Source organism: Podarcis tiliguerta (assembly GCF_965153285.1).
Source record: "Podarcis tiliguerta genome assembly, chromosome: 8".
Taxonomy (NCBI): Eukaryota; Metazoa; Chordata; class Lepidosauria; order Squamata; family Lacertidae; genus Podarcis; species Podarcis tiliguerta.
In genome coordinates, this window is record NC_139541.1 from 83,141,091 (window position 1) to 83,156,640 (window position 15,550).

At 50.3% G+C, this 15,550-nt stretch overlaps 1 protein-coding gene across 1 annotated transcript; it reads left to right on the forward strand.

Moving 5' to 3' along the window:
• Nucleotides 1–303: 303 nt before the first annotated feature.
• Nucleotides 304–14,999, forward strand: LOC310684387 (cytochrome P450 2F5-like). The gene is made up of 9 exons (XM_083455469.1): nt 304–795; nt 1,049–1,211; nt 3,041–3,190; nt 3,280–3,440; nt 4,066–4,242; nt 7,228–7,369; nt 11,060–11,247; nt 12,732–12,873; nt 14,066–14,999. Exons 1-9 carry the CDS (start codon nt 523–525, stop codon nt 14,245–14,247), a joined length of 1,578 nt encoding a protein of 525 aa, XP_083311595.1. The 5' UTR covers nt 304–522; the 3' UTR covers nt 14,248–14,999.
• Nucleotides 15,000–15,550: the final 551 nt, after the last annotated feature.

The following is a 15,550-nucleotide window of genomic DNA, read 5'->3' on the forward strand; positions in this document are numbered from 1 at the left end:
ATTGTTCTAAACCTAGTAATAAGAAGAGTTTATTTTAAAAATAAATCCCAAAGAAGACAGAAAAAAGGAAAAAAGGCGGAAAGGCTTTCAGATAAACCCCTTTTCTTATTTTTTATAAATCTATAAATGCCCCCAATCTAAAATGGTGATATACTGTATATTAATTTGTAAAAAATGGGGAAAAGAAGATCGAGGCAGGAGGAGCAGAAAGTGCAAACTGACTTCTTAGGTGGGTTACAGACAAATTTACCAGTTAGAAATATTATGCAATTCCAAATTCTACCAACTCTCATCTTACATAAACGGATTTAATTAACCAGACGAAACAAACCCTCCCCCCTCCTTATTGTTGCTACGTTTGATCTGGGGGGGGGGGGGTGTTGTTTGATTGCGTCCCAAAAGTAAAACGCCAAGAACAGTTGCGACTCTCCGCTGTGAACAGCTCGAGCTCTGGTCCCCCTCGGTGTGGAATTATGCAATTGCCACTCGGTTCTATTGTCGGCTGTGCCCGCCTCCGTCTCCATGGATCAGGTTTTGTGGGCACACCAGGAACGAGGCAGGCTGGCATCTGAGCCCAAGCCCGACCAGGAACTTAGTTCTGAGTTGGGCAAGGAGGCTGGCATGGAGTTCAGCGCAGCCACGGCCGCCCTTCTGGCTATCTGCATCGCCTGCCTGGTGATGTTCTTCAAAGGGAGCAGGCAGGGCAAGGGTCTTCCCCCAGGACCTCGGCCGCTCCCCATCGTGGGCAATCTGCTCCTGCTGGACATGAAGAACACGGTGAAGTCAATGTTGGAGGTAAGGTCAGCCCCTTGGGGTGGGGGGTCAGCTAAATGCTGCTGCAATCCTTTAGGAAGACACCTGTTTGCAATTGAGAAGAGGCTAAGGGAGGCGCAAACCTGAGTTCGAATCCTGCTGGCTGGCCCCTGTGGGAACTGGATGCTGGACCAGCCGGGCCCCCTTGGGCCTGATCCAGCAGGCTCTTCTTACATCTGGACGTCCTCTCTGCACCCCGTGGTTCCCTCCCCCCCCTTTCTCCCTCTGCCTCCAGCTCAGCCAGCGCTATGGATCTATCTACACCATCTACCTGGGCTCTCAGCCCTTTGTGGTTCTCTGCGGGTACCAAGTGGTGAAGGAGGCCCTGGTGGACCAAGCCGAGGAGTTCAGTGCCCGCGGAGACTTGCCGGTGATTTTCGACTTCACCCGAGGGGATGGTGAGCCTGCCTGCTTCCTCCGCTTGCAGGTGGGGTGGGTGTGTCTGAGCGGGTGTGTGTGTGTGTTAATTCCTAAAAAGAGAGGGGCAAGGATGGAGAAGGGGCAGGAAAGGGCGAGGAGATTCGGTCTGAACACCTCTTTTGGAGAAAGCCTCTAATGTTTCTCAGTTTGGGCAAAAACATAGGCGGCATGATCAGAGTTGGGCATGTTTAACCTGGAGAAGAGAAGATTGACAGGTGACAGGAACAGGACAGCCTCTTTACATCGAAAGGTTGTCCTGTGCAAGATGGAGGAAGTTTGTTATCTGCTGCAATTTTATTATTATTATTATTATTATTATTATTATTATTATTATACTTTTACCCTGCCTATCTGGCCGGGTCTCCCCAGCCACTCTGGGCAGCTTCCAACAGGATATTAAAAACACAATATGGCATTAAACATTAAAAACTTCCCTAAACAGGGCTGCCTTCAGATGTCTTCTTAAAGTCAGATGTCTATCCAGCCTTCTAAATCCGGCCCGTGGACAGTCCAGGAATCAGCGTGTTTTTGCATGAGTAGAATGTGTCCTTTTATTTAAAATGCATCTCTGGGTTATTTGTGGGGCATAGGAATTCATTTATATTTTTTTCAAAATATAGTCCGGCCCCCCACAAGGTCTGAGGGACAGTGGACCGGCCCCCTGCTGAAAAAGTTTGCCCACCCCTGTGGTAGACTGTCCTTCCTTGGAGACATTTAACCAAAGGTTGGATGGCCACCTGTCATGTATGGTCTAGTTGAGATTCCTGAATTGCAGGGGGTTGGACTGGATGTCCCCTTAGGGTCCCTTCCAACTATAGTTCTATATAAAATGAAGGGGGAGGAGGGCAGAGTTTTTGGTTCCTCAGGACGCCCCAATATGTAGTGACGGCAAATAGCTTAGATCAGGGGCGTGCGGTCATTGGACTTAGAGGACTAGGCTATTCCCCTAAATTTCCCCCTGGTGCCTCCTTCCCAAAGCCCGGGAAGCTTCTGCCCTGTTTAGGGAGGGCGGAACGAGACTCTTATGGGTCCAGAATCCATCCTGCCATCTTCCCAAATCCCACCCGGCTTTTGGACAGAGGCAGCAGGTCTCCAGCATCCTGCCAGAGCCCTGGCACCTTCTTTACAAAGCCCAGGACGCTTCTGCCCAGCTTAGAGAGTGAGGCATCATGCTCAAGTGTGAGACTCAGGACGTCACAACGTCACACACATGACATCTCACGCCCCTCGCAAGCTAGCTGTTCCCCTATGAGAAATGACACCACGTGACACTGGCTTAGATGACTTCAGAAAAGGAATGGAGAAATTCAAGGTGCTGGAGGAGAGGCGTGATTGTGGCGACTCTGTGGCACCTCCATGTGTAGAGGCAGTCTACCTCTGCATGCCATTTGCTTTGGAGAGCGAAAGTGGGAGTGAGCTGTTGGCTTTGTGTGCTGCCTGAGGGCAACCTGGAGGTACCTGCTGGGCTGGATGGGCTCACCTTGTCTTAAAATAATAATAATAATAATAATAATAATAATAATAATAATAATAATAATGGATCTACTTCTGCAGCCCTGGTACCATAGCTGTCAACCTTCCCTTTTTTGCGGGAAATTCCCTTATTCCAGCGCCGTTTCCCACTGCTATCCCGGATTGTTAGATATCCCGTAGACTGTCCCCGGGACAGGTGAGGCTGCTGATCCCTTATTTTCAAATCTGAAAGTTGACAGCTATGCCTGGCACTGCCCACACTCTTAAGGGCTCCAGCCATTGCTATCTTGTTGAGCGATGTCTCTAGCCAATGTCTTCTCTCCTCCCCCCATAGGGATTTCCTTGTCTCAAGGGGAGAAATGGAAGGTCTTGCGCCGCTTTGCGATACACACGCTGCGCAATTTTGGGATGGGGAAGCGCAGCATTGAGGAACGGATCCAGGAGGAGGCCCAGTACCTGGTGCAAGAGCTGGCAAAGACCAAAGGTGCGCTTGCCGTTCCTTGGGGCAGGTGGGGTTGGGCGGGGCCACACACACCTGTGAAGTTCTGGCCTTTCCACCTGTCCCTTTTGCAGGAGAGCCCTCTGACCTCACCCTCACCCTCGGCCACGCCGTCTCCAATGTCATCTGCTCCATCGTTTTCGGGGACCGGTTTGACTACGAGGACAAGAAATTCTTGACTTTGGTGGGACTGATGAATGACAACTTCCGCATCTTCAGCTCACCTTGTGCCCAGGTGAGTCCCCATCTCTTGGGAAGGCAGAAAGCCAGGCGAGCCTGGCAGCTGGATCAGGCCCAAGGGGTCCCCTCTAGCCCGGCGTCCCCACAGTGGCCAGCTGGGTGCACCGAGGGGAAGGAGTCCACAAGCAGGACTTGAGTGCGAGAGCCTCATTTTCTCCACTTGCAATATCCAGATAGTGGCATTCAGAGGCAGACAGAGGCGGGTGAACATAGCCATTATGGCAAGGAACCCTTGATCTTTCTTCTTCCTTTCTTCCTTCCTTTCTTTCTTCCTTCCTTCCTTCCTTCCTTTCTTTGGTGATTACTCGTAGCCAAGTATACACACCAGTGAATCTTGATGTCTGGTTCTGTTTATCATAAATATTCAAAGCTTGCAATGCAGAACCTTGTGTATTTTCTCAGCAAAGTGGAAGCAAGTCTCTTCAGACAGAATGGCATGTCTCGATTCATTCATTCATTTCTCAAAAACATCTCTGCTTCCCCATTTTGACATGCCTGGGGATTTTGTTTTTAAGCTGGATTGTGGAAGGCAGACTCTCCCTGAAACACTTGCCCTCTCGCACAAGCGAGTACTTGCAGGGTCGGGGCCTTCCACCTTTCGTCTTCTCCTCCCTCCCCAGTTGTACAACACTTTCCCCCACATCCTGCGCTACCTGCCCGGACCTCACAAGCAACTTTTCGCCAATTTTGAGAAGTTGCGCCTCTTCATTCTGGAGATGGTCAAGGAGCACCAGGCGACCTTCGACCCCAGCTGCCCTCGCGACTTCATCGATAGCTTCCTGCTCAAAATGCAAGAGGTGAGCCCTTGGGCTTTGGGGGGCGGAGGAGGGGCTAAGTCCTTGTCTACGTGCTTCTTCTCACCTGGGGCTGGCAGGGAAAGGGCAGAGGGGGCATTCCTGGCTGGGGGCATCAGGGCAGCTTCCTGGTAGCTTCATAAAGGGCGAGGGTGTGTTCTGGCATGGACAATGGAGGCCTTGCCTTGCTGCCTGTTTGCTCACCTTGGAGATAATCTCCGTCTTTCGGTGGAGGCCGAGACAGGGGCAGGTGTGGGGTAACCTGAGCCCCGTCCCAGGTAAGCCCTGGATTTGGGACATGTCCAAAAAGGGGTGTGTGTGTGTTGTGCAGCACCATTTGCAAAGCTCAGGTGCCACACCTGCCCTGAAATCCCTCTCTTGGGAAGGACGAACAACAAGTAGGATCAATGTAATATTCAACAGATGCAAATCACAAAGGAAATAAACCCTTAATGATGAGTGAAAAGCGTATTACGGCTGCAAAGATTAAAAGGCAACAAACAAGGACATAAGAAGAGCCTGGCGGATCAGGCCAAGGGTCCCTCTAGCCCAGCCTTCTTTAGCAGACGCCCGAAAGGGGAGCCCACAAGCAGAATCCGACCACAAGAGCCTCTCCCCCCCTGGGGTTTCCAGCAACTGAGATTCTGTAGCTTTGCTGCCTCCAACTGCGGAAACAGAGCAGAGCCGTTCTGGCCAGGAGTCACAGACAGCCCTCTCTTCCTCCATGAATTTGTCCAGTCCTCTTTTAATGCCACGCAAGTTGCTGACCATCATTGCCTCCTGTGGCAGGCAGTTCCACAGTTCAACTGTGCGCCGCAACCGCTGCAAACTATCGCTTCAGAGGAATGTGTGTAACTCAGAAAGCCTTAGGCAAACTCAATATGGAGGCCAAATGGCCGAAATATTGGGAAATTTTGGAACAAGATGGAGACAGAATAAAATTGCAGAGCTTTGAAAAATTGAAAAATAAAGTGCGAGATTGGCTCCATTACTATCAAATAATGGAGGCATACAATTTGGACAAAAAAGTTGGTTTCCAGGTGGAAAAATCAAAACTGGAAACAGAATTGTTAGAGCCAAAAATTAAAAATCTGTCAAAAATGTATAACTTGCTGTTGAAATGGAATACTCAGGATGAAATGGTGAAATCAGCTATGATTAAATGGGCACAAGATGTTGGACATAACATAATGATGGCTGACTGGGAACAGCTATGGACCACAGGTATGAAATTCACGGCATGTAATGCCCTAAGAGAAAATCTAATGAAAATGATTTATAGGTGGTACATGACAGCAAAGGCCCTGGGGTGTGTGAATAAATACGCTTTCATAAAGTGTCAAAAGTTAGACACCGCTGGCACCTGCTTTCGTTAGACAGCTCACATATCTTTCAAGCTCATTTGCCAGGTATTATAGATCACAAACAAATGAGAGGTGCCTCCTGTCAAGTAAGCAGAATATTTACTTTTTAAAGTCTGGAATGTTTTGTGTGTGTTTGTTTGTTGCTAAATCAGCCTTAATCGTGCAACCTAAATTGGCTAAATCAGCTTTAATTGTGCAACCCGAATTTGCTGGTCTGTGACTTCCTCCCTCTTGGAAACAGCGAGGCTCCCTCCATTGCATAGCTGTCAACTTACAGATTTGAAAATAAGGGACCGGCAGCCTTGAAAATAAGGGACCAGCAGCCAAAATAAGGGACCTGCAGCCTCCCAGGTTCCAGGCACTCCAGTCTTCCTGTCCTCCTGCAGTCTGGTCAAACTCATGCTGGTAGCTACGAGAACACTGTCCAACCAATTTTGTAACCAGGGGTTCAACTGAATAGAATCTGAATCACATGCACCACAAGGCCTATGCAGCCTCAACTTAAGATGGCTCCCCAGCCTGGCTTTGCACTGCAAAGTTTGCAGCAGCACGTGCAACAAAATGGCGTCCAGCATTCAAAACCCCCCTCAGCTTGCATTAACTAGCCACACACAAGGCATGCAAGCTCCACCCCCCAGTCGTTCTTAGACTTCTTAGTGGGTGAGCAACACAGCCAAGCAACACAGTTGGAGCCTTGCTCCAACTGGCCGGCAGGGAGGGAGAGGACCTGCTTCCTTTGAAATTTAAGGGACATCATTTAAGGGACATTTAAGGGACATCCATCAATAAGGGACAGCAGCGGGACATGGCGCTGGAATAAGGGACTGTCCCTTCAAATAAGGGACACTTGACAGCTATGCTCCATTGCAGTCCATCCAATCTTCCTCCCCGAGGCATCCCAAGACGGAGAGGAACAGCCAGCAATGAAGGCAAGACGGCCAGATTATGCCAGCTGCCAACCTATAATAATAATAATAATAATAATAATTTTTATTTATACCTTGCCCTACCCAGCCAAGACCCGGCTCAGGGCGGCTTACAATCAATAATAAAATGTTGCCTTGGCTGTTACTGTACCCTGTGCCTCCATGGAAAGGGAGGCGTCAAGGATTACACCCAAACTCTTAACGGAAGGCAATGGCACTAATTAGGCCCCCTCAAGAGAAGGGAGTTGGTCCCTCATCCCCATGCCATCCCAACCCAGCCAGAGGACCTCTGTCTTCGAAGGATTTAGTTTCAATTGACTCCCACGAAACCATCCAGCCACAGCTTCCAAGCATCTGGTCAGTGTGTCCGGGGCTGAGTCGGTATGGCCATCCATCAGCAGATAGAGCTGGGTGTCACCAGCATATTGGTGACAACCCAGCCCAAAGCTCCGGACAATCTGGGCAAGGGGGCGCATAAAGATCTAGCAGATTGAGTTTAATAGGAGTTTCCTGCCATGGAGGAGGAAACACCTCCGGGGTCCAAAGCCCAGGCGATTATATTTCACAGGAAATACGTGCAAGTCTAGCAGGGCGAGGTCCCAACTCGATTGGTGAGGTCACAGAGAGCTGGAAAACACCCCGCGCCTTGTCCCTTTGTGTAAGACTCATGCCCCGGGCATCTCCACCTCTCTCCGCAGGAAAAGAAGGACCCCCTCAGCCACTTCCACACCAACACGCTTGTCATGACCACCCACAACCTTTTCTTTGGGGGAACGGAGACCGTCAGCACCACCCTTCGCTATGGGATCCTCATCCTCATGAAGCACCCGGAGGTCGCAGGTGAGCTGGGAAGGCCCCTCAGGTGCTTTGATCATTGATGTCCATTGACCATGTTCACACCCCACCTTCTTTCAAGGTGGATGAGCACACGGTTGTCTTCCTCCCCAATTTATCCTCACAACAACCCTGTGAGGTAGACTAGTGTGCTGGGTCTGGGGGGAACCCGTGAAACACAGTCCAGGACCGGTCCAGAATCTGAAGGTTCCACTAGGAGTCAGTCCGACAGGGCCAAGGCAGGAAACCAGGCAAGGACAGGTACAGAATCTCAGGCAGGATCTGGCATACAGCAATGTTAACCTGGGGCAGGGTCCGACAGCCTTTTATCTTTGTCGGGGTAGTGGCCGGTCCTGATCCGCCAGTGACTCGCCTCCCTGTTTCGCCCAAAGGCGAACACTCCTCCTGCGAGTACAGTGGTACCTCGGATTACATACACTTCAGGTTACGGATGCTTCGGGTTACAGACTCCGCTAACCCAGAAATATTACCTCGGGTTAAGAACTTTGCTTCAGGATGAGAGCAGAAATTGTTCTCTGGTGGCGCGGCGGCAGCAGGAGGCCCCATTAGCTAAAGTGGTGTTTCAGTTTAAGAACAGTTTCAGGTTAAGAACGGACCTCCAGAACGAATTAAGTACTTAACCCGAGGTACCACTGTACTGAGGGTCTCTCCTTCTCTCAGACCTCAGTCTCTGCAGCTCTGGAGACATCGGTGGGTGACTAGACCCAGAGGCCACCTCAGCCTCCCGTGACCCAACCAGTAGTGGAGCAGCTGTAAGTGATGGCCCAGCTGGAGGCAATGAGGGAATCCTCACATCGGGAGCCAGGGCAGGCTCAGGCCCCTGACTCAGCCCAGCTGGGGTTTGTTGCAGGGGAACCTGTGCAGACTGGGACTCTTCAGGATCAGGCCCCAGACTTGGTTCAGGTGATGCCTGAGGGAAAGGATCCGGTGCGGACTGAGTTTCCTCTGGTTCCGAGTCCCAGGCCATCACAGCTAGGCTGAGAGGCGGTGACTGGCAGCCAAAGTCACCCAGGGAAGGGGTGGGAATTTGAACCTTGGTTCAAGAACCCAGGTCCTAGTCCAACACTTGAACCATTATGCCACGCTGCCTATCACATGCCACACGCATGATGCTGATAATATACATACACATAACTCGACACGCACACAGTGTTAGGGTTTCTAAGATCTCAAGTGCTGTATGGAAGTGAGAGCTGGACCATAAAGAAGGCTGATCGCCAAAGAATGGATGCTTTTGAATTATGGTGCTGGAGGAGACTCTTCATGACCCCCTGGACCAGAGCACGCCAGGCACTCCTGTCTTCCACTGCCTCCCACAGTTTGGTCAGACTCATGTTTGTAGCTTCGAGAACAGTGTCCAACAATCTCGTCCTCTGTCGTCCCCTTCTCCTTGTGCCCTCCATCTTTCCCAACATCAGGGTCTTTTCCAGGGAGTCTTCTCTTCTCCTGAGGTGGCCAAAGTATTGGAGTCTCAGCTTCATGATCTGTCCTTCCAGTGAGCACTCAGGGCTGATTTCCTTCAGAATGGATACGTTTGATCTTCTTGCAGTCCATGGGACTCTCAAGAGTCTCCTCCAGCACCATAATTCAAAAGCATCAATTCTTCGGCGATCAGCCTTCTTTATGGTCCAGCTCTCACTTCCATACATCACTACTGGGAAGACCATGGCTTTAACTATATGGACCTTTGTTGGCAAGGTGATGTCTCTACTTTTTAAAATGCTGTCTAGGTTTGCCATTGCTTTCCTCCCAAGAAGCAGGCGTCTCTTAATTTTGTGACTGCTGTCACCATCTGCAGTGATCATGGAGCCCAAGAAAGTAAAATCTCTCACTGCCTCCATTTCTTCCCCTTCTCTTTGCCAGGAGGTGATGGGCCCAGTGGCCATGATCTTTGTTTTTTTGATGTTGAGCTTCAAACCATATTTTGCGCTCTCCTCTTTCACCCTCATTAAAAGGTTCTTTAATTCCTCCTCACTTTCTGCCATCAAGGTTGTGTCATCTGCATATCTGAGGTTATTGATATTTCTTCCAGCGATCTTAATTCCAGCTTGGGATTCATCCAGCCCAGCCTTTCGCATGATGAATTCTGCATATAAGTTAAATAAGCAGGGAGACAATATACAGCCTTGCCGCACTCCTTTCCCAATTTTGAACCAATCAGTTGTTCCATATCCAGTTCTAACTGTAGCTTCTTGTCCCACATAGAGATTTCTCAGGAGACAGATGAGGTGATCAGGCACTCCCATTTCTTTAAGAACTTGCCATAGTTTGCTGTGGTCGACACAGTCAATGGCTTTTGCATAGTCAATGAAGCAGAAGTAGACGTCTTTCTGGAACTCTGTAGCTTTCTCCATAATCCAGCGCATGTTTGCAATTTGGTCTCTGGTTCCTCTGCCCCTTCGAAATCCAGCTTGCACTTCTGGGAGTTCTCGGTCCACATACTGCTTGAGCCTTCCTTGTAGAATTTTAAGCATAACCTTGCTAGCGTGTGAAATGAGTGCAATTGTGCGGTAGTTGGAGCATTCTTTGGCACTGCCCTTCTTTGGGATTGGGATGTAGACTGATCTTCTCCAATCCTCTGGCCACTGCTGAGTTTTCCAAATTTGCTAGCATATTGAGTGTAGCACCTTAACAGCATCATCTTTTAAAATTTTAAATAGTTCAGCTGGAATACCATCACTTCCACTGGCCTTGTTATTAGCAGTGCTTTCTAAAGCAGCTTACAAGCAATAAATAGCAGTAACACGACAGGACATAATAGAACATCACAAATACAGCATAAATCATATAAAATAATGGACAAACCATTGGTGAAACAGTTGCTATCTTAACAAAGGGGAGGTATTGGGTTGTTTTCATTTTCATTATGTATTTCGTGTTTTTATATTGTGATTTTATCCTGTGGACCTCCCTGAGACCTGTAGGTAGAGGGCAGTATACAAATGAAATTGATGATAATGATGATAATATTAACAACAACAACAATAATGATGATGATGCAACAGTAGAGCTAGGGAAGCTTCAGGTAAGTTGGCAGTGGCAGCCCCAACTGGGTCTTCAGTTTTATGGTTAAGCTTTACTGTTTTACAGCTTGGTTTTAGTGTTACTTTTGCCAATGCCTTCATCGCAACTCAACGGTTTATGGCTTAACATTTCACTGCCAATTCCAGATGCGCAAGTTATAAATATATTTTATATAGGACCCTCGTACCTACGGGACCGCCTCTCCTGGTATGTCCCACAGAGGAACTTACGGTCTGCAAATAAAAACATTCTGAAGGTCCCAGGCCACAGAGAGGTTAGGCTGGCCTCAACTAGAGCCAGGGCCTTCTCGGCCGCAGCTCCAATCTGGTGGAACGCTCTGTCACAAGAGACTAGGGCCCTGCGGGACCTGACATCTTTCCGCAGGGCCTGTAAGACAGAGCTGTTCCACCAGGCCTTTGGTCAGGGCGCAGCCTGACCCCCTCCTCTGGCAATCTGCACAGAATCTTGCTTAATGGTTGCCATCAATTTGATTTTAATTAATTTTTATAATGAAAGGTTTTTAGAATGTTGGATTATTTTGCTTGTTGTTAGCCGCCCTGAGCCCAGCTTTGGCTGGGGAGGGCGGGGTATAAATAAAATTTATTATTATTATTATTATTATTATTATTATTATTATTATTATGTCCACAGCCAAGGTCCAAGAAGAGATCAGCAAGGTCATTGGTCCTCACCGCAACCCATCGACTGAGGACCGGGCGAAGATGCCATACACGGACGCCGTGATCCACGAGATCCAGAGATTCGTTGATCTCATCCCCCTGGGGGTCCCCCATGCTGTGACCAAGGACACTCACTTCCGTGGCTTTGTGCTCCCAAAGGTGCTTGGGAATAAAAAATCCCCCCTTCCCAAGGGATGGGAAGTCTATCTTTGGGCTGCTGATGGTGGGATGGGGATGGCTTTCTGATTGGTTCTGGCTGTGTTCACGCAAAGTCCGGCATCCTTCTGTTCGTTTCTCAGGTCATGGTTGTGGCTTGGAGATGGTTCTGCATGGGGCTGCTGTTTCATGAGAGGCTGAGGAGAAACCCCCCCTTTCTAAAGAAAGTGCTCTCGTTTTGAACTCTGTTTCCCATCTTGAGTACGGTGAAATTCTGAGCCTTTGTGCCATTCCAGGGTAGCTCCTGGAGAGAAAGAGCTCTCCTCTAGAGAAAGGCGGTGGAGAGCTCTGGTAGCAGCAGCAGGGCCTCCCAAGGCAGGGGTAGCCTCGCAAGACGAAATTAATTCGTTCTGCGAGTCTCTTCGTCTAGCGGTTTTTTCGTCTTGCGAAGCAACCCTATTAGCGGCTTAGCGGATTAGTGCTATTAGCGGTTTAGCGGCTATTAGCGGCTATTAAAGGCTTAAGGGATTAGCGGATTAGCTGCTAAAAGGCTATTAGCGGTTTAGCGGCTTAGAAAAAGGGGGTGGGGAGCGAAAAAAAATCTCAAGACTCACAAGACATTTTCGTCTTGCGAAGCAAGCCCATAGGGAAATTCGTCCTGTGAAGCTCATCGAAAAACAGAAAACCCTTTCGTCTAGCGGGTTTTCCATCTTGCGAGGCATTTGTCTTGCGGGGCACCACTGTATATGTGAAGGAAATAAGCAGCTATCTTATCTTTAAAAGACATCTGAAGGCAGCCCTGTTTAGGGAAGTTTTTAATAATTAATGCTGTACTGTTTTTAACATTTGATTGGGAGCTGCCTAGAGTGGCTGGGGAAACTCAGCCAGATGGGCGGGGTATAAATAATAAATTAAGAACGTAAGAGCAGGCTGCTTGGATCAGCATTACCCTCCAACATTTCTCTGATGAAAATAGGGACGTCCCATTCCATACTAATAATTTTACTATTTATACTCCAAGCATCTGATTGGGTTGCCCCAGATATAAAAACATAAAACATGAAACCTTTAAAAAACTTCCCTATACAGGATTGCCTTCAGATGGCTTGGGGGTTGGATAACTCCATACCTTCCAACGGAAATAGGGACATCGTAAGGAAAAGTGGGACATTCCGGGATCAAATCAGAAATCGGGATGGCCTCTCTAAATCAGGGACGTCCCTAGAAAATAGGGACACTTGGAGGGTCTGGATCAGGCCAGTGGCTCTCACAGTGGCAACCAGATGTCTGATATGGGAAAACCAGCAACGGATTTTCAGGAGCATTTCCCAGCTCTGTAGTCCTTTTCAGGGGAGGCGGCAAGAGCAGCAGTCAAAGTGGTATGACGGTGCTCTCGGCGCCTGGCGTGGCCCTACAAGGATGGGAGCCAACATTCTGGGGCGTTTCTGGCCTCGCCAACTTGCTTCTCCCCTCCCCCCCCCCAACAGGGCACCAACATCATGCCTCTTCTTCACTCTGTCCACAAAGATCCCACCCAGTTCAAGAACCCGGAAGCTTTTGACCCTACCCACTTCCTGGACGAGAATGGCGGCTTCCGCCGAAGCGATGCCTTCATGCCCTTTTCTGCTGGTGAGTTCCTAGTCGGGGGGTGGCAAGATAGGCAGTGGGGAGCGGGGAGGTGTAAGGAATGGGCCCTCGTATTGCCCCCCTGGATTGTGTTGTAGACAAAAACTGCCCTTTTCCCCTTATGGGGTATCCAAGAGCCCGTTAGAATTCCTGCTCTGTGATGGCTGGCTTCAGGAGATGCCCGCTGCCACGGCGCCCGCCATTTTGCCTCGCCGGAAGTCCCCATATGATGTGTCTTGTGCCGTTGAACCCATCACGCAACATTCATTCCCTACTAATAAATCTACAACACTTCAAATATAAATCCGGGGACTATAATGAAATCCGGGGACATTCCGGGAACGGATTTTGTCTGGGGACAGATTTGTAAATCCGGGGACTGTCCCTGGGAAACGGGGACATCTGGTAACCATACTCCAACATTTCTCTAATGAAAGTAGGGACGTCCCATCAGCGGCGTAGCGTGGGGGGTGCAGGGGGGCCGGCCGCACCGGGCGCAACATCTGGGGGGGGGGGGCGCACTCGCAATCGCAGCTCTCTGCCCCTACCTGGCTCACTCACTCTCTCTCACTGCAGTGCTGGCTGTGCGAATCCGATCCGAGCCGCCGGGTCGCCGCCCACTGTGGAGGGGAGGGTGCCAGGCGTGCGGTGCGGAGAGAGAGCGAGGGACTATCTGGGGGAGGGACAGTGCAGCGGGGGGGGGGGGGCGCAAATTACTTGCCTTGCCCCGGGTGCTGACAACCCATGCTACGCCACTGCGTCCCATTCCATAATGATAATCTCGCTATTTATACCCACACATCTTACTGGGTTGCCCCAGCCACCCTGGGCGGCATCACAACAACTTTCTAGTGCTGCCAAAACAGGGTGAAATCTAGAAGAGAAGGGTGAGTCCGTTTAATCCGAGAAGAGGTATGACCTTGAGCAATTAGGGTTGAGCAACAGAATCTTCTGGGCCAAGAAATGCAATATGGGCCTTTCGTTAAAGATTAATGAAATCCAGGGACATTCTGGAGGTGGAATTTGTCCAGGGACATATTTGTAAATCCGGGGACTGTCCCCAGAAAACGGGGACGTCTGGTAACCATACGCTAGAGAGCAGTTTATGTATAGAATTTTAGATGCTGAAACTCTTGCTCATGAATGCAAAGCCTCGAAGGAACTGCTGACTGGCTTGTTTATTTTCTCCCCTCAGGGAAACGCTTGTGCCTGGGTGAAGGTTTGGCGCGCATGGAGCTGTTCCTGTATCTCGCCAAACTCCTCCAGCGCTTCACCTTCCAGCCCACCTGCCCCCGCGAGGAGCTGGACCTCTCGCCCCTGTCCAGCGGCACAGGGAACGTCCCCCGCCCCTACAGATGCCGCATTGTCCCCCGCTGAGCTGCCCCTCTTGCCGCCTGCCCCCCCCATTCTCCCCAGAACAGCCTTCCCTGGCGGGGTGAGGCTCTTCCAGTGTTTCTGGGGGCGCCACCTTGGGGAAGGCACGGCCCTCCTTGCCAACCGTAGCCCAGGTGGCTTTCTTTACCTATAGCTGGAACCTATAGCTGGATCTTTTGCAGGGGGTGGGGAGGGCTGGGCATTTTCTTAGCACAGTGCAAGATGCAGAAGCAGGGCTCTGAATGTGCCCACCCCCATGCAGGAAAAGAGAGACTTGGACTAGATGCTCAATTGGCCTGACTCAGTGGCAGGCAGTTCCAGGGGTGCCTATGCAGCTTTGCATGCCTGAGGTGGGGCAGGCACAAGTCGGGGCGTGAGCGGCTTTCATTTTCAAAATGGTGGGGTTAATCTGGTGCAGGCCCGCATTACACACCCCAGCTTGCCAGGAGCTCACCCAGGCAGCGACATTTTAAAGGGACCTTGCCAATCTTGAGAAAAGCACCCCAAAACACTCTGTAACGTGACAATGGCTCCCGGGACCCTCTGCCCAACTACTGCTTGGGGGTACGAATTCCTTCCCTCAGAGAGCCTTTATTGCTTTCTGGAAACTGCAGACTGGGATCATGCCCACATTCCCCTTGCTCCTCCACATTCTTGCCCTGCCCAGCAGAAATATTAGGTCGGGTAATCTCAGGTGTGCTCTTTCTCAAGAAGTCGGTGTAAGCATTTACTAATAAAGGACTCCCTCCCTCCAAGGGCTGAGAGCTTGGTTGGTCCTTGCAATTGCCTCCTCCAGGCCGAGATGGGCATGTCTTCAGCAGCAGGAGGGCTGTGGCAGGAGCGCAGGATCTCACCAGCAGGAAAGGGCAGGTTTTGCTCCCAGTTGACCTGCTGGTCTGGTGTTTGCTGCCCCAGCGATGGGCTGGTTGGGACATTTGGTGCCGTGACTTATAAGGGGCCAGCCAGTGGTGTAGCATGGAGGTGGGGCACAGGGGCGGTTGCCCCGGGTGCAGAATGGTTAGCGGCTGCAAAATTTCAACACCCAGCAGTGCCTCAATACAGGTGTGCTCTTCCTTCCCTGTTCTCAGTTGAAACAGCTTCTCCATGTGGGTCTGGAAGTGGCCTCTCCAGAAAATGACTCTTCTTTTCTTACCTTTGTGGCTGCAATCTCCTGGGCGACTCGGACACTGTTAGGCGGTTGAATGCGTGGTCCCGGGCACTGGCAACCCACGCTATGCCACTGGAACCGGCTTCTGCCAGCCGTGGACCAACTCCCTTTCTGCATCTTGGTATTCAGAGCACTTCC